The sequence below is a fragment of the Anser cygnoides genome, chromosome 2 (genome assembly GCF_040182565.1).
Source record: "Anser cygnoides isolate HZ-2024a breed goose chromosome 2, Taihu_goose_T2T_genome, whole genome shotgun sequence".
NCBI lineage: Eukaryota > Metazoa > Chordata > Aves > Anseriformes > Anatidae > Anser > Anser cygnoides.
Window position 1 is genome coordinate 118,544,162 of NC_089874.1, and position 19,901 is coordinate 118,564,062.

At 38.7% G+C, this 19,901-nt stretch overlaps 1 protein-coding gene across 5 annotated transcripts in view; it reads right to left on the minus strand.

The window, feature by feature from the left end:
• The window catches only part of NOL4 (nucleolar protein 4), a 189,963-nt gene that overhangs the window by 131,294 nt on the left and 38,768 nt on the right, over nt 1-19,901 (minus strand). For all 5 annotated transcript variants that reach the window (XM_013184980.3, XM_048046575.2, XM_013184979.3 and 2 more), the window contains exons 3-5: nt 15,441-15,552; nt 14,817-14,929; nt 10,674-10,806 (exon numbers count right to left, since the gene is read on the minus strand). In XM_013184980.3, coding sequence (XP_013040434.2) covers nt 10,674-10,806; nt 14,817-14,929; nt 15,441-15,552 — 358 coding nt within the window. The remainder of the gene's footprint in view (nt 1-10,673; nt 10,807-14,816; nt 14,930-15,440; nt 15,553-19,901) is intronic.

Below are 19,901 nucleotides of genomic sequence, written 5' to 3' on the forward strand. Positions count from 1 at the left end.
TTTTTTGGGCATGATCATGCAGGATGCAGTTTCCAAATGTCATGTCACTAGAGGTGAAAGTTCTTTTGAACATTTCATTAAAATATGGTCCTTGGACAGTTAACTCAGAGGGTTATTTAGAAAAAGTTACCAGTTTTCAGACCAGTTTTATTTTTTTAGACAGATAGAAATCCTTGATCAAGAAGATGGGTATAGACCCGTAGAGTATTCAATATTATTTATAGATTCTTTATACACAAACAAGGAGTCTTTTTAAAAGACACTTCACAACATTTTTTGCTTACATTTACTCTCAGCCTCTCTAGACCATCTGGCTGCTCTCACTATTTGCATCACCTCTTGAAGAGGGTCTATTTTCCCCATTGCAGGTAATTCACATTGAGAGTCCTCACATCTTGTAGTTCTGTCTCTTCATCCTCTTCTTTGATAGGCTGCAGCTTCAGCTGCCTTCAGGATAATCATCCAAGAGACACTTAAATAGTGCAACGTAGCAAACCCACTGCGTGTCTCTGCCAATTAAGTCATTAAAATTTTTAGTACAGTTCTTATTTTGGTTCTTCTTGGAAGAATAACTACATGTAACTGAAATGACATTGCTCTATTTTGTTGTCTTTGCAAAGAAAAAATAAAAATATTCCCTGCTCTATCTCCTATTTTCCCATCTAACCAATAATAGCAATTATTGTTACTAAGAATTCAAACCAGTCCATTGATATCACAGCTTTATCACAGTGTTTCTCAAATCACAGAATCAAATTTTCTAATCAATTATCACCCCTAAGTACTTGTTACTCTTGTCTTATTTAAAAGCTGCTAATGAACCACATCATTTTTCCTTGCTTATGATCTCATTCAAATATCCTTGTCCATGTCTATAGCGACGTGAAATTCAAGTTTCAGAGTATATAAAGCTAAACAGAGAGGTCTGAACTGCACCTTCCAGTCAGACATAATTATTGCTTTGTACACAAGTTTAACCTTTTGTTTACAGCAGGGACCTGGAATAGTTACTAACAGGAATCACTCTACCTTCTTCTTAAGGAAAAACACCACCCAGTAAAGGACATGGGACATCAGGACTGCTAGAAGCTTGGTAGATGCCATCACTAGTTCTCTCAGACATGCGTTAAGCTGACTTCTTGACCAATTCACAAGGAAGTAGGTTTCTAAAAACTGAAATGAAACTGAAGATCTGAGGAAGGACGTAAGAGGTAAAGATGCAAATATGCCTATGACCAAGGATTTCTGCAGTAGAGATCTCGGGGAAATGCTTCTGCTGGAGAGCCATGCTCTAGTTGCAAGGCAAGTGCACTAATGAGTTGGTTTCTGATGGAAATGAAGAAAAGTTTCTTGGAGCTGACCTAATGCATTAATTTCCCTTCCTTTCTGTGCACCTAAGTTTGAAAATTGTAGATAACATAAATTTGGATACTTCCTTTATGTTACCTTTTATCTGAACATATTCTAATGGGAATGCCGACCCTTAAAGTTGAGGCCCTGGATTGGTTTCTCAACATCACTTACAGTACAATTCACAAAACACACAAACAAGGTGTTTATCTCCACAACATTTCCCCAAGTGGGTTGAGTAGCTAATGAAGTCTGTCTGTCTGTCTGGGTGTTCCACCAGTGCCCACCTGGCATGCAGCACTGAAGAGTCTGCTTGAGCCTTGAGCTTCCCCCAGCAAGCTGCGAGCCAGTCACCAACTGCTAAATAAACTTGTAACAGAGTCTGTCTGCATTTGAATCTGTCTTGATGTTGTCTAATTATTTGTGTATTTTTCTGTCTCCAGTCAACCTGCAAACTCTCGCTTCTAGCTTTCCCACAATAACCAGGCCATTAGAATTTACGAATACTTGGAGGAAATCGTTGAAGTTCAGCCTATCCTGAAAATTCTGGAAAGATTATATATTTTTTCATTCCTGTTATTAAGAAGTGTTAGAAATAGGTTGTCTCTCTGCCTCAGAATAATGAATATGGTTACTATTTGGCAAGATGACATCAATTATTTGAAAACACTGCTTCACAGATCTCAGGAAAGTTTATGTATCTACTTCCTCTGTGTTAAATATTGCAAAGCTCTGTAGTGCTGAGAAAATACTGCTCTCTTTTTGCAGATGAAGTATTTGTGTTTAGTCAGCAAATGACTTCTAATTTTTAAACTTTCAGCGTGAAAAAAAAAAATCAAGTGAGATGCGTTTTAAAGAAATTTCCATTAAAAAAATTGCAAGATAACCCAGTGTCTTCAGGGAATTTCCTGTTCAGAAAAAAAAAAAAAAAAAAAAAAAAAAAGGAACTTTCTTAATTAAAATATAACTAAGTAAAGAAATAATGGCTATATTTAATCCTCTTTAAAGTACATTACTTTTACTGAAATTAAAATATTTCTCTACATTAAATGTAATAGGAAAAAAAAATGTGGAATCAATGTCTGCCATATATTTTAACCATAATTATCAAAAAAACTCTACCTATACTGTAATGAAGCAAACCAAATTCAATCAAGCCATCTCTGAACATAGCTCATGCTAAAGTCAACTGCTACCTACAAAAGGATAAATTGGAAAGCTAAATTAAACCCATATGCCAGAATGCCCCTCCTTAATTTTGAGGTTACAGAGAAATGGGAAGGAAAAGTCTGAGGAATGGTAAGATAAGGAAAAAAAGAAACGAAGAAAATCAACCAAATCCAAACCAACATTTTCAGAAATCCTTCTAAGCTTAGTTACAAGGAGTTGTGTAATGAAATTAAATGCAAATTGTCTCCTTTCAGTACTTGTGTAAGGAAGAGTGAGCTTGATGGGTTAGCACTATTGCCAAAGTGAAACATCTATTAACAGAGGATTTGTACAACACTGATGCAACCTGCAGACATGTTTTGAAGATGTAAAAGGATACAAGTCTGAGGCGAGCCTTTTACACAGGAGTAGGCTTCACTTAACACTAGATTGCTCATGTTAAAAAAAAAAAAAAATGGCTGTGAATAGAGTGAATGGTCTGCAAGCATTTTAGCATTATTTATGAGAAGATAATTCTCATTTCAGAACTATTATTGGCTGAAAGTATTCCCTTATGTAATTATGGAATAATAGCTGAGAACTTGATTGTAACCAACAGTTAGTAGTTTGTTGCTAACAAGCCAAACATGACAAACAATTTTGAGGCAATTATTGTCATTACAAGCCACACTCAATTGTTCAAGGCAAGCGTAATGGAAAGTGACAGTTGTACAGCTGGGAGGGTGGTGCGGGAAATAGGATTTTTCCCTGCTTGCAACAGACCACTCACACTGTAGCTGAGATTCTATGAAATGCATAATGCACATTTAATAATATTTTAGTCTCTGAAACTAATTACAGTATAAGATTTTAAAAAGTGTCAAAAAAAAAAAACCACAAGTTATTAAAAAAGATAAGAAAAGAGAGAATTAAAATGTACAAGGAAAGACATTCAGCCCAACCAACTCACAAGATGATTGTGAAGTTGCAATCAGCAAATGAATGTACTGTAGCTTTTCATATGAAAAAAATTCAACTATAAAAGTAATCTATGTGCTACACTTCAGTGAGATGGGTTTTCACGCCCAAATTCTGGTGTGAGAGCTCTTTCTGATTAGGCAGATCCACCCAGTTATTGAAGTTCTGGTCTTAGCCATGTATTCATTTAACATTAATCTGCACGGAGAAACACTGTTGCTAAATAGTTAACATATATAGTTGTACAAAGAGTCAAAGGAAGGTTTTTATCTGTCAGACTGTTGAAGAGCCTATCTGCTCAGCCCTCTGATGACAGTCCAAGTATCAGCTGCTTTGTAATAAGTAGCCAGTACATTAAAATACTTGATTTGCTGAAAAGTCCACCCAGTACTCCAGAGAATCCTTAATAATCCCAAGGACTGAAAGTTTCTAATACAGCAGGGCCAACATTTCAAGCTATGGCACAGGCTCAGTACAATGCATTATTACTGACATCGTAACAGCATTCAAGAGTCCTTTCAGTGTCACTCGTAGCGCCTTTCACACTGATAACATATCATCTCTAAAGAAGTCATTAAAGCAAAAGTGGAATGAGATTTGTACAATTGTCTGGCTTTCTGTTCTGGTTTCAGCTTTTTTTTTTTTCTTTACCTCCCTCTTACATGTATTTGTGCAAATCAAGTTACATCAAAGCAAATCTGATGGGCCAAATCACCCCAGGTGTAGCTCCACTGAAGCAAAATAATAGTATTATTGTATGCCAAGTTCTCAGGTCCACTTTAACTCTGTTTAGGTGAAAATGATATTAATTTTCTCAAACAGAGCAATGTATTATACCTAATTCCCTGTGTAAAGAAACCCCTGTAATTTTGACAAGAGTAAGATAACACTTCAGCGCAGCCCAAAGACTTATTCAGCAACATGCATATGTGATTCTGCTATCCCGTGCTTTATTCGGTAATGAAGCTGGTGCTTGTGAGAGGCGGCAGATTGACAACTGCAGAGACAGGAGACTTTTCCTTATCCTCAGAACAGATTGCCGGGCAGCAGAAGCAGAGACCTTCCTCATTCCCTCTTGCCAGTTTGTCACAGCCCTCGTCTTTGGGAAGTGCCTGTTGCCCTCTTTCAGCCTCTGCTGCATCTGCTCAACCTCCCAGAATAAGGGAAAGATAAAACCTGTCCATACAGGTGGGTTTTCCTCTCCAGGGAAATTAGAGCAAGACCACAAAACATTGTGCATAAGTTACTATATTATCAGCACTGCTTTGATGCTATGTGTCTCTTCTTTTCCATTGCTGTGAGACAGATATTGTTTCATCCTTACTCATATGAATAGAGATTGTTGCCCAAAATGTCACAAGTTTCACTGGCTTGAGCAAGACCAGAAAGTCTGGATATATCACAAAATTAAGAAGTTCTCCTGGCCCCAACATGAATGCAATTTTAAACGCTCTACCATTTTGGGAAAAAAAAAAGTAAAGTAGCAGTTGTTTTTCTATGCTCTTTATAAGCTAACAGTGCTACATCCTCCATTCTTAATCAGCCCAAACCCACACTATTAAGCAAAAATTACCTTTTGCTTTAGAGTAAAATGCTTATTAACCTAATGTCCTGTATAAAGTACAAGCGTAATAAGCAACTTTTATAGCATTATAGCTGTGTTGGTATGATCTACAAATTGCAAATAAAACCAGTCAAGCCACAGATAATCCCCCACATTAAAAAGCTTTCTACAAGTACATGAGGTTGTATGAAGGAAAACTAGCAGGCTGCTTTTCATTTTATGTTTAATAGCACAAGTTATTACAACTTTATGACATTGTGTGTTAATTTCAGTCCACCCCATACACTAGAGAAATGTCAGGTGCGTTGTTTGGAAGACTAAAGAAGTCAAGATTTTAAGTAAAAGACAAGCAAATCCTACAAACATTTGGGCTAATCTTTTGTGGGTCGTTGCTGAAATCAAGCACAACTAGACCTCATACACAACAAGCCTATCTGCAAAACCTTTCAGTACTTGAACAGAAGTTAAAGGCACAATCCCCCTTAATGTAAAATAATTTTGTACGTTAATTTAAAATAGCATTTCCACAAAGACTTTTTAATTAGCAGCAAAAAGATTGCAACGGGTTTAGTGCTGAGAATCTCCTGCTCTCGTGTTGGCTTTGTTACCATTTGATTTACTCTACATCACTAGCACAGTCAAAACATAGGCAACAGCAGGGAGGATTTACTCCAATATACTCCTTTGCCAATCTGTCTTCACTTTGGCCTGAACCCATGCATCTCACTTGGTGTTTGAACCCATGCATCTCACTTAAATTACATTGTGGAAAAAGAAAAGTCAGTATTGTAAGACAGAGTCCAGGTTTTAGTGGAACAACGATAAAAGCAGAAAGAACTACTACAGTACAACCAATTCAGAATGGAAAGACGGATTAAAAACTTGGCTTGGGCTCAGTTCAGAGAGAAAAAAACAATGGCAAGCATGGTTCTAGTAAACTCCACACCCTTGCACAGAGGCACAGATTTAACTACTTAATCAGCTACTGTTACTTGTTTCAGGTGAAGCTGCTGATTAATGATTACATCTTCGATGTAGAAAACAGGTATTTAGATGATCCTAAACTTCCATTTACCACAAACACCATATGAGAGAAAGGGATGGTTCAAGTGAACCTTAAACACCTCCTAAATGTACACTGTGGAAAGCCTGGCAACTTAAGCATGCTACGGAAAAAGAATCGGCACCATCCAAATGACCACAAGCTACTTGAAGGAATAGTCCTCCACTACATTACAGTACTATTGCCCAACTTTCTGTAAATTGAAAACAAAAAATGGGAAAAGCTTATTACTAATCTCCAGGTCTAAGATTATATCACAACCCCTGTCAAAGGTTGAATCATGACACGTTTTTTCATATCTAGCCTCTATAAGCACAGTCTCCACACAATGTCTGTGAGGGGTATTTCTATATAAATATATATACATACATAACTATAATTTTCTACAAACTGGACTGAAGTGAACATAAATCCCTCCACCCAAACTCAAACAAAGCATTAAAATGTTTTGCTGTACCTTGGTAGAGTGAGAAAAACTGCAAACAGGAGAATTCTCCATCTTGCACTGATTTACAAACAAATAGCCTCATCTCTGATTTTTATTTGATAGTTCACATGGTGAGGTATCAAATTTAGCCCCTTGTTTCTTCTAGGGACAGAGCTGTGCGTGTTCTACATTTCGTCCAATTAGAGCCCCCCTGCTCTGCTCCTGTGCCTTGGTCACCAATGAACCACCAAGGCAAGTGAGCAAAACACACTCAGCTGTTCTGCACAGAGCTTCAGCTAACAGGCAAAGGCAACCAGACTCCTATTTTGCCTCTGGGCAAAAGATCTTGTTGCCCCTCAAACAGACCTGTCTAGAGGTCCTTTTTTTTTTGCTACAGAAATCATTTTGTACAGGTTGAAGCACTGAATTCCTAATTTAAAAAAAAAAAAAAAGACTATCTCCTTTATTTCAGACTCAGTTGGCAAACCTTGCCTGCTGCCTGCAGTCTGAGACAAGAGCAAAAGGTTTTGATCCACTCGCATCCAAGTCCCTAGAGCATTATTAGAAAAAAGGAGAATCAAAGACAGCTGTCATGTGGGAGCTTTGCCTGCAGATGAGCAGCGTGCAGCACTCACCCCAAGAACCAGCTTAGGACAAGTGAGCTGTAGCACATATATGTATAAGGAAGCAGACAAGACTCCCAGAATAGGTAAGCAAAAAAACAGGGGTAAGCAAGGGGGGGGAGTGCAAAAGAGAAAGGAACACTTTGGCAATTTGCAGCCCTATTATCCAGCTTGCTGCTAGGGAAAGCAGCTCCCAGGGACTGGTAACCAGATAGCCCTACCCCATTCCCAGCTGGGGGAACAAACCGATTGCATATTAGAGCTGCTTTCCTTTTCTAACTCCCCAGGGAAGAGCAGCAGCTCTTTTCCAACTCCTCCCCCATAGTTGCAGCAGCCCTGCAGGTGCTCACGATGCTATTTTCAGCCATCCACCAGCAGGTGTGACTCAAGGCCCTGTTATTTAAAAGCACACAAAGGCTAATTTAAAGTGGAAACTGTCCTTCACAGTATTGTGGCAGTTTCACTACTATGGGTAGAATTCACCAGCTCTCTCTACTTTTCATTTTTTCCTCAGTTCTTCATTCCTTTCAATCTAATATTCTTTATACAGGGAATCATACAAAGCCTTGGCGCATTTGCAGAGCCCTGGACTTTTGTGCAGTATCAACGCCCATCCGTTACAAGCAAACACACACCTTCCCTCTCTGTGTCCTCCTTCTCAGCACATTTCTACTGACCATGGTATTCCTGGATGAAGAAGTCAATTGCTTTCAGCCAATACTGTGGGTTGCTCTCATACTTGCCTTAATTCTATTCAGGTTCAAATGACCTAACCACGAGAAACAGAGAACACAGAGTACTAGACTAGAAGATGTTGAGAAACCACAGGTCAAATTTTCTAGTATGATCTCTGCAATAGGGTTCCAAAGGCAAATACCTGATTGAATATGATGCAGGTATAGCTACAGGTAAAAGGGCATGAAACCATCTTGTTCTCTTGACATAGTGTCAGCATTCCACGGTGCTCTGACAAACTGAAATGGAAGAAGGGTCCCCATCTATCCCTCATTGGTGTGGCCAGACCCACCACTGGATTCCTCTAGGGTACACTGATTATATTGTACTATTAATCAGTTGAAATCCATGGGAAAAGAATGCTAGATGTCCCAAAATATTCTTACACCACCTTGTATGGAAGGCCACGCTAATGCCCAGTGGCAGAACACACCAATTCTGGATCTGTCACTAATCCAACCCAGGCAGCAGTGAGTCCTGTTAGCAAACAATTCCCATTAGCAAATCATTCTACCAGTGAGGGCACGTTTGCGGCAGCTGTCCCATTCCACCACAGGCACCTTTCCCAACCATGCGTGCATGGGCAATCACACACAGCAGTAAGTTTCCACCTGCCAAAACGCAGCAAACACATTCCACATAAGCCACATGTCAGGTGTCTTTGTCAGTAGACTGTATGTGGTGGCCGACAAAAACTCTCGTGGACATATAAAATAGTTCAAGGGAAAGGAGAAGGAATCACTTCAGACACACTCTATGCTTAAGTGATAATTTGGGTGGGCATACACTATAATTAAGTATTAAATTTGTGAAATTTTACAGTAGAAGCTGTGACAGCAAAAGGAATGCTACTGTTAGGTTCACTTAAGTTCCCCTTTGTCTTCCTTCCTTCCTGTCCCGCTTCTTATGTTCCATGTTCATTCATTTCCTTCAGTTTCTTTTTTCTTTCCACCCCTGCCCTCTCCTATCATTCTTCTTTCCTTCCCCTTCTCTGATGTCTTCCAGTTTCTCCTTCAGCCTCTTCTCCAATATCTTGAAACACAGTATTGCTGTAACTGGCCACACTCAGGTTTGCTACCTGACAGCATCTAACACAGGAAAACCATGAGGCAGGCAAAGCTCTTATTTCAGATCTCTCTATCAGCTGATGCTTTAGCCAGAAGAATCAACAAAAAATAGTATTGCCTTAAGAAGGTGAGCAAGTGCCATCTGGGAGGAGGCGAAGAAAAGCAGAGAGATTTAAAACAACTCTGTAAGATCACACTACCTGTAGTTCAAAGACCACAGTGCATTTATTTGCCACAGATTTTAAATAGCAAGTGACAGCTCTGCAGCATTTTATCATTCGTACGTATGCTCTACTATAATCAGATGTGGAGCATTACTCTGGCTGCAGAATGTATTATGACATGTATGACAGGCATTTCTCCAGGTTATGGCACTGAGCTGTGATTTTTACTTCAGAGTTACACATGCACACAATTACTATTAGGAAATACTTCATATGTGAAATAGATTGAGTATACATGTAAATGATAACCTCTAAAGCACAGTTTTCACTGAGTGCCAGACACGTAAAACTGGCACCTTCCAAAGAATCCCTGAAAACTCTGAGTTAGCAGTATTATTACATACTAGCCCTGAAAAGTCAGACTTAGCAGGAAAGTGAACTGGCTTCCCCTGCTTTTTGTTCAGAATTGCCTAGCAAATTATCTTTAACATCCTCCTCCTTTATTTGTCTAGAGAGCAACACAGCAGAAGGTCCTGCCCATAGCCAGATCCTATCAGTCACTGTGCAACACACACGCTTTCTAACCTACATAACCTTACAAGGTAACAACTGACGATGATGCAAAAAGTGGAAAGAATCCAGCTTAACTGTCAAATTCCATATATATAGTGTTCAGGAGAAATATAAGAAGCCCTTCTGAATTGGCACACATGTTCAGGAAATTACACAGTAACATGTACAGAATACCAATAGGTTGTATTTGATAGCAACAGAACACACCTGCACTTTGGGTGTTTCTCATTCATGTGCCACCCATGAGCCACCATAACAGTCTGTATAGGACAGGCTGTGCATGAGCTCCACACCCAAGGAGAAATTTAACTTAAAACCAGGCCTATCTAACTCATTCTGTAACAAGGGCTGAAATCAGAATACTCATTTTTGCTCTTTCTATGCAAAGTAAGACTTCCATCTCTTTCACCAACAAATTAGCTGTACGTTGCAACTAACCCAGAAATAATTAATGTTCAGAGTTACAAGGCTGCTGGTCGTATTTTCTCATCTTTTATCTCTATTTCTCTGTTGGAGTTTGTCTTTTTCATCCTTTTTTCTGAATATCGCATCCTGTTCCTTGCTCCCAAACAACTACACTTCTGTTACATATTTCTCCCTTCTCCCTCACTTCAACCACCAAAAACAATTTTCTCAGCCTTCTGGATTGCCTTGGAAAGGTTTGAGTTTCATTTCCTTTTATGCCTGTGTATGGTCACATTTCATATATAAAAATAATAAAATAATAACACTTAACATATAGTGATCTAAGCACTCACCTGTTGCCTAAGCAACAAGTAAATTAACTTAAAAAAAAAAAAGGAAAAGAAAAAAACACAACCAGCTTCTTCCTCTTCACACTGATACAAAGGGAACATACATTTCAAATTACCTAACGAAACTCGCTATGAAGAAAAGGACACAGCAGGTACTAAATGAAGGCACAGAATGGGAGAGAGACAAGACAATACCACATTTTCTATGTGAAAGGAGAACCTTACCATCCTGCTGGCCCTGGAGATTCTGAGGACTTTGCATTCTCTCTTCGAGATTTGAGCTGAGGTCGGAGTTCACAGCTGACATCCTAGTAGAGTCACTCATATCAAACTCATCACTTTCTATAGAGCTTTCATCCTGCAAATTGAAAGTTTCAGAGACATGTCAGAAAACATTGCATGCTGTTCACATTATATGTGGAGCTCACCCACCCTTATTCATTCCACTCATACCTGGCATGGAACACATTCACATAGTAATACTTCATGTATATAAGCAAACAAGCAAAGCACATAAAGAACAAGGAACATGCAGCATTTGTGTGATATGATAGTCTGACAAATGCAGTTTGATCAACTATGATGATACTGCATTACCACACTCATAACTGTTTCCATAGCATTTTGTAAAACAGGGCTGTAACTAGAGACCCCATGCAAAGTCCTTGTTACTCAGGCATAGCTGGGGAGAGCTCTCCACATTCTGTACCTGAATTTTCCACCTTTCTCAAGCAAAGCAAGTAACCCTGTGCATACCACTTACAGTAAAATATTTCTAAATGGAAACTTGACCTAATGAGAAACCACAACCAAATTCTCTTAACATGGCATCACCTTTACGTTGCCATTGTGTTTACAGATGCATCTATGAAAATGATGAATATTGTTTATCATGCTCAAATGAAAGTAAATGGCAAACCAAAGTAATATAATCACATGAAAATTACTTGGAATTTATTCTAACTCATACATCTTTAATATGACTTATCCATCAAGTCCAATTACAGAGACTCTTCTAAGGATGATAATAGAGTGCAAAAAGTCCCAATCAGAAAGTTTGTCCTCAGTTACACAAGCAAAACAGTTTTGGATCTAGTCCCACAAGCGTTCACATACGTGTTTAATATGTGTATAATATGTGTTTAATTTCACTTGTTTCAGTCCCACTGAAGTTCATGCAACCACTTATGGATTAAAAATTTAGCATTCACAAGTCTTATTCTGTAAGCTGTGGAGGCAACACACAAACCTACAGTGCTATATTTTCAGTAACAATTTTTCTGAGATAATTACTCTTGTGAAGAAAAGCAATTTCAAGTGCATACAGAAAAATAAGGCAAATAACTTTGTATCCCTTAAAGATTAGCTTAAAATACTTTTCCAGTCAACATAAGTCTTTTTTAAAAAAAAAAAAATTTAAAACTTTGTTTTAACAAAAAACAGACTGTTGTTTTCTGGATCACTTACCAGAAGTTACCTAGAAAAACAGCAAAGTTTACAATTTGATTTACCGTGTATTTATTGTGAACTGGTTTCTACAGGTGCTAACTTTTTCTTTCTTCTTTCTGAGCATTTGGCCCTTAGATCAATTCCTGTCTTGGATCTTGGTGTTGTTTCCAGCTTGCGTGGGTGTTTCTTGTTGAACCAGGATGGCACTACCAAATGCCATCCAGGATTGAGAGAGGAACAGCATGCAAGGTGATGCTGTTCTGCACCATCACACCAGGACAACGTCACGTAATGGCACAAACACAGCTTGTTCTCAAAGTTTTATTTAAATAAAAATAAAAATAAAAATATAATGAAAAAGAAGAGTGAGGGCTTCTCTAGTGGGTACCTTTCTACCTTGCCCAGACAGGGCGAGAAGCAAATAAAAGAGTCATGCCCTTGCGTGAGCTGGGCACGGGGAGCTGGTGTCCACCAGCCTTGTGCTCCAGACAGATGGGGCCAAGATGCACAACAAACTGGTTCTGAGATGTAGAGAAAATGCATGCTGCTTTCTCATAAAGCAAGTCAGGACACAAATTCTCCAAGATCTTCCAGAACATTGTGCTAGTGTTAAGGCACAGTGGTATTTCTCATTGATCCCTGCAGGGATCAGCAAGCAGCAGCTTACATTTTCTATTTCTGAGGCTGGGCAACCTGTATGGGCTCCCAATAACGCAATTCTGGCTATCTGCTACCTGCATAGGTATAAAAAAACAACTCCAAACATGGGCAGCCTGTGTTTGCCTGTGTAGAACATCTCCACCTCACTGTACAAATCATGTAAAACTTTTCTCTGAATTTGGGTGTACCCACAGGCAAGGGGAGCACAGCTGGTAGCCACTGGCCTTTGTACCAGTTAACAGCACAGATGTAAGTTCCCTTATGTGGATGAGTTCTCCTATTAGATCAAGCTTGTTTCCCTTTCATCGATGGCCTCAAATGACAAATGATGAACTGAGGATGAGAGAACTTGGAGGCTTTCAAACGCCACGCTAGCTAGTTGTGGCATCTCAGTTCACTCCTGTCTCAATTCCACCCCCTCCATAAGAACACAGATAGGACTGATGAAACCTTGGAAACAGAACCTTCTTACAAACCCAAGCATGTTTTTAAGTGCACGACATAATCTGAATGTATGCACCAGGAATCTTCCTGCTTTGTACTGTAACATTTCACTGTCTTTTTTTTTTTTTTTTCTCAGTGTAAGAAATGTACAGCCTGGATTAAAAAAGAACTTCTTAGCCATGTTGCTTTGAGAAACAATGCGAAGATTATCTTGAGAACTCTCCTTGTATCCATTCTGCCCTGGCAAACACGTTATGACTAAAACATGTCAAAAACTACTTTTCTTTTTATAAATCCAGCACTGCAGACATTTCATACACAGTAACATCAGAGTTACAAAACTGAGCAGGGCACAGAGATACCAAGCAATGCTGCTTCCTGCTATCCCTGTATTGTTGCCACTGGTTCATCCAGATGAAAAAAATGGCTTAATGAAAATATCAGTCATCAGACCAGAAGGACAACACCAAAACATTCAGGCTATAGAGACACTGTGGCAGATGGCCCTGATCCATCATGAGTGCCTGACCCTACTGTGGGATGAGTAATTCTGAAAGAGGGGAAGTGGGGAAACCAGAGAGTCCTTTAACTCCTAAGACTAGTGCAGGGATAAAGCCTCTTACCTCCTGCTGCTTGAAATCCTGCTGTCAGATTTCTAAAAAGGGCCAGCACATACTAGGCTGCATTTGCGTGTGTGAAGAACACAGAGTTGGGGATCTCTCCCCACACCCTCCCCAATAAAAATAAATAAATATTAAAAAAAATATATCAGGCAAAAGTGAAACTAGGATCCTGACATTTCTACAACAGTGACAAAATCCTCATTCTATGGGGTGTTGAATAATTCATATATCTCCAGCACTAGCCCATAGCTACTTATTATGAAACCAAATCTGGCTGACTCCACAAAAGTCAAGAGTCAGTCAGGGTCTTTGGCATAATCCAGCTGCTAAGGCTGTTTTTGGAGGTTTTCTTTATAAAAAAAAAATAATAATAAAAAATCTTGTAGTCAGGCAGAAGGACACAGCATGCAGGACTGCTTTTTGGCTGGCACATGGCTGGGCTTCTAAGTATTTGACAGTTCAAATGGTCAATGAACATATTTCTAGGAAAATTAGTTTATTGCAAATAATTTGGATAACTCCAATTGACAAAGTACTTCTTAATATCTGAGAAAAATCTAAATAAATCACAAAAATAATTTTTGAAATGAATTCAAAGCAATTCAACTCCAGTTCTCTCTAAGAAGCTTGATTCTCAGCCTACGTCTCCTCCTTTTTTTGTTCACTGTCTTTTTATTTGAAGTTTCAAAAGAAACCCCTACTCTTATTTATCAAGCTTTTTGCCTTATAGATATCAGCTGATGTTGCTAAGGTTTCCATCTATCTCACTGTAATGTGTTGCATCCTGGCTACTAACCTTGAGAACATCGTGGCATTCATTTCAGCTCTTGATGGTATTGCTCTCTAGACATGGACAATGAAAGTCACTGCTGAGCATAGCTCTAAGTCTGAGGCAAACATGCTGCCCCCCTTATCGTTTCCAGTGGTTCAGACAGTAAGAGGGCACCTTCGGGTTCTTTGAAGAGGTACAACATATTACCCCCAACCATGGAAGGGCATTAAGTCATGACATTTTCTCTCAAACTGATTACTTGCACACGGCCTTGGTCTGATTTCAGAGTTACTATTCTAGCAATGAATTATAAAGATGGGATCCACATCAATCTTCAGTTCTGTTACTTGGCTACCACAAAGACAAGCACCAAAGTATACAAGACAACAAAAAACAAATTTAAAAGGTTTCAGTTTGTACCTCATCTTGCTGTGAATTTAGTAGCTGCAGCTTCATGTGTTTCATATAGGCCATGGTAATTGGCATATTGTAATCAATCATACTGGTCACCAAAGTTGGAGGTTTTCCATTATCTGTAATAAAAACATTTATTATGCATTATATGTTAGTTGTGGAGGTTACTTCAGCCTACTCTGCAGTCAAAGTCAGACAGTTATGTCATTTAGTTCTAACTTTGGCATTTTCAATTGCTTGTAGGCTGTGCAGATGGAAATCTCCTGAAGAAAAATGAAAATCAAGTTTGAAACCTGAAAAGTGATGAGTACGTCTATCCCAAACGACTACAGCACATGCGGTCTATCTATTCCTTATGTTTAAGCCTCCATATAAACATTTCCCTAGCAAAATAAATGATTTCCTCTAGATAAAATCATCTTTCTATCGAGGGTGCATATGGCATTACACTTCATCCTTAAGCGAAAGCAGAAGATTCACTACCTTCCAGCTTAAGTAAATGAGATGATCTGACTTATTGAACTGTTCCAGTCTACCAAATTTTTATGAACCCTCACTTAAGCTAGGCAAATATAAATGGGTATTAGAAATAAAATTACTTTACATCCCACTATTTGACACTAAAACTACCTTTATGATCTGCTCCATCTGGGTTTAAATGCATTCTTTTCTGGCACTCTGAGCAGCTCATTAGAAATCGTGTCACCGCTTCTCTCGGTAGGAAGGCATAGGTCTCTGAAATCTGAAATGAATAACAAAATATAGGTGTTATTATATAAGATGATTGAACATGACTTAACAGAACTGATCGTTATATTTCCAAATAAGGCATATTTTCATATAATGCCAGGAAGCACAATGAAAGAGTGTTCTGCATACTATACAGAATTTCAAGAAACATCTATCCAGTCTGCCTACTTCTCATCTAGTGGCTAATAGTAGATACTGAACAAAATTTCACTCATATCAATAGGGGCTTCATTTTCCGTTTATAGTTTTTTTCAATTCCTTTCAACAAAAAGATTCATACATAACTGGCTTCCTGCTGAGGGGCTGGTTTTTTTGTTTTGTTTTGTTTTATTTTTTAGAAAAAAAAAAAACATTGAAAAGCAATCTTTTTCTTATAATCAATACAAAAAAAAAAGGCTTGGCTTATATGCTGTATTTGTTTTGATTGTGACAATATGTAGACAGGTACAGGATTCAGTGCATTAGCAGTGATGACAGTTTCCTTGCTATTCTAACTTTGTATTTGAATGTTCGTGAAGATATTCTTGGAAAGCTTGTGATTTAATATTGCAGGGCAGGTAAATTATTTTTATTAACAGTTATAGAATTTGGAAGTCACTCAATTTTAGAGATTGTGCATCACCTGGAGATGCATTGAAAGAATAGATTTTGGTTGTCTCCTTCTTTCAATATAATCATTCTCTCCAACCACATACTCACACGTCAGAGGGTCAGAGGAATTTTTTTTTTTTTTTTGGAAAAAGAGAAAGGAGAGGAGGAAGGACTTGGAAGTCCTTCCTTATTGCTGTTTTGAAAGATTGCATTTTTCCCCCTTTCTCTCTAGGGATGCATATATCTTTATAGACATTTTTGCCTTGCTGAAAAGGACTTGGAGTTGATGGTTGGTGCCAAGTTGAAAATGAGCCAACAGCAAACTCTGATCACAGATAAAACAAATTTCATACTGGCTACATTAAGCATATGGCCAACAGATCAAGAAAAGTTATTATACCTCTCTACTCAGTGCTGGTAAGGCAGCAGCTGGAACATTGTGTCTGGTTTGCCCCTCCACAGTTCAAGAAGATGGCTCAGAAGCAGAAGGCGGCCCTGTGGCAGGCCACCACGGCAGCTGGAGCCCAGAGCAACTGACTTGGACTTGATTTGAGGGGGTTGGGTTTGTTTTGTGACAAAGAGTAAGTTATGAGGCAGGGAAAGATCTAATTGCAGCCCACAACTACCTGAAGGGGAGTTACAAGAACTGTGGAGAGAAAACCTTCAGAGTTTCAGCCACCAACTTCAGCAACAACAGCCACCAACTGTGGCTTGGGACATTCAGACAGGACATCAGGAAAAACTTTTCCACTAGCAGGCTAGGATACAGGTTTATCAGATGGGTGAAAGAATCTCCAAACTTGGATGTTTTCAAGACATTGCCAGGCAAAGCCATGGCTTTTTTGTGATTCTATTATACACTCCCATGTTTACAGGACATATATATATATATATATACAGAACAATGCAAGCTTTTTGAAGAATCTCTAGCCCTTCTTTTCCCAACCAAAGTGACTCTTTTGCAATAGAGATGTTCCCCGAAAAAAAAGACAAAGTCCCAGCAATAGAGATTAAAGGAAGAATCAGCTGATATCCACTTGTATTCCCTTACTGTAAAACCTGCAGCAGGATTCAATTTCCTATCAAGAGGCTATGTTGATCCAAGTCTACGTAGGAAGTGCAGAAAGATGGAGGTGGGGTGTATGAAAGTGTGCATACAGAAAGGACAAGATACCTTCCTTTAACTAGATGTAAATGGGATTAAATATTGTACAAATAGCTTGTGCTCCTCACAAGGATGCTAAGAGCAGGGAGAATTACCTGCTTTATCCCTCTCACACTCTTCTTGGCTTGTTTGTCACCTACTTAACCTGTGTCGAAAGTCACATTTCCTGAAACCCTGTGGACCAAAATCATCAGTGACATTGTATTTTGGAATATAGGTGGAATTTATATTAGTGCTTCTTGATGTGACATGAGTTTGGTCTGGAAATACATGGGAAATTATGCACTATAGAATAAGAATTATTCCATCCTGTTCATGGAATTGTTGTTCAGGCTGTATATTGCCTTTTCCTGTTTGTTTGTTTGTTTTCTTTTTTAAAATATATAACAGAAATCTTCATAGAATTATAGAACCATATGATATCCTGATTCAGAAAGGGACCCACAAGGATCATTAAGTCAAACTCCTTGCTCCACACAGGACCACCCCAAGATCAGACCATGTGTCTGAGAGCATTGTCCAAACGCTTCTTGAACTCCATCAGGCTCGGTGCTGTGACCACTGCACTGGGGAGCCTGTCCCAGTGCCCGACCACCCTCTGGGTGCAGAACCTTTCCCTAACACCCAGCCTGACCCTCCCCTGTCCCAGCTCCATGCTGTTCCCTCGGGTCCTGTTGCTGGTCACCACATGTGATGGTGCATGATATTATTTGGGGGGGAGAGAAGGGGATTAGTGTAAAAGCAAACATTCTTCTGTGAGAAGAACTGGCATAGCTTGTCCCTGGGCCCAAAACAATTTATCTGAAAATGCAGGAACTAAATGAAATCCCTTTTGAGTGGGAGATCCTACCAAATATATTTCAGATCATTTTACTTGTTTTTTTGTACCACTGAACAGATGCCTATTTACCTTTCCAGGTTTGAAAACATTGGTTTTACTCAGACTTTATGGAATATGAAATGACAGAAAATAAGATGGAACTTAGCATTAAGAAAATTGCTAAGTGCGTATATGCAGCAAGCTCTCTCTCATAACATTTAACACATTTAACACTGTATTGAAATTAATGGAGCTTACCCATGGATTCATTAGTTGCCTGCATTTGATAGGAATGCTCCATTTATTCTAATCAAACATCTCTGTCAAAATTCCATTTCTGCTCAGAAAAGATGAAAATCCTCCATGGAAAGCAAGTGAGCTAAGTCCCAGATTTGATAGGTATGCTCCACTGACTATAAGGGAACCGGGTTTTATAACTAAATTTTCCACACAGCAGATGCCTGTGTCTCCAACCTCCCACTGCAACACAGTTTTAAGGATGCCCTTCCCTAAATAACATCAGTTTTCACCAACTTCTTCCCGTGTTTACTTTGTAATTTATATCAATCACTTACAGGCCAAGACTTCAGCTTGTGTAAATTGGCATAACACAATAGGTATCAAGTTAAAAGAGATATGTAGAGGACATGACCCACAACTTTCCTTAATCTTGCTGCTTGAATATATCTAAAAAATCTCTTTTCAATTTTCAGTGGCAGAAAGTTTAAAAAAAAAAGTCTCACACCCCCCAGCAATGCAGACTCCTATTTGCTTTTCTCATTGAAGAAGGGCACATCTACTTTTTGAGATGGAGATAGCAGCTTGCTAGCTCTGGCTGTGCTCTGAACCAGCTGGCCTAGCACCAGCAGTAGACTAGAAGATCTCTAACAAAATCAACACAAGGTTGAATACAAAATATTGTATTTTACCTCTAAGTGGAGTTTATCAGCTTGAGCTCAAGGTTGGACTGATGAAGTTCATGGAGATGGCTTGCGTGTTTTTCAGAGCAAAATGTGGAGGCCTATGACACTTTGTAAGTAACTACACAGAAATACCTTAGTGGTCTGACTTCATCAGAAAAAAAAAAAAAAATGTTTCTAACCTCCATTCTATCTGAAAGAAAGCAATAATGACTCAGTCCTCACTGATGCAGTATATTCTCACTGCCTTCAGTAGTACTGTTCCTAGTTCTCTTCTCAAGGCCGTTAGCTAACTAAAAAAAAATATAGCCAGACCATCTCATTCAATGATGCCCTGCAATAAAATAATATTATTATATATAAATAATATTATTGCAATTCTTAAAAAAAAATGAGAAAAAAAAGACAGAAAATTGAATTAAATTGGGAGATATTACATTGTTTACATCCACACAATCATGATGCAGACAGGCATATATTTGGTATCATTTACAGGAAACTGGTCATGCACGTGTCTCTACCAACCAGAGAACAAGCAGAGCTGATTTATCATACTGATATAATATCCCAGATTGCATCCGATTTACCATATTGATAAAGTATCCCAGAGTGCATCCAAAGAGGGAAATATGACTTCAATTGCTTTAAAAACAAATTATACACATGCTTTCTTCAAATGTGATGCTTCAGAAGTAGCTTTATATAATTCCTTATTCTTACTGGAGGTTTTATTGCACATTAGTATATCTTCTGTTCCTTTGTAGAAATGCACTATCATGTATCCCACGTCATGGACAATCCAGAAAATATGCAGATTCTAGCAGGTCGATGTTTAGGTGTTGTGT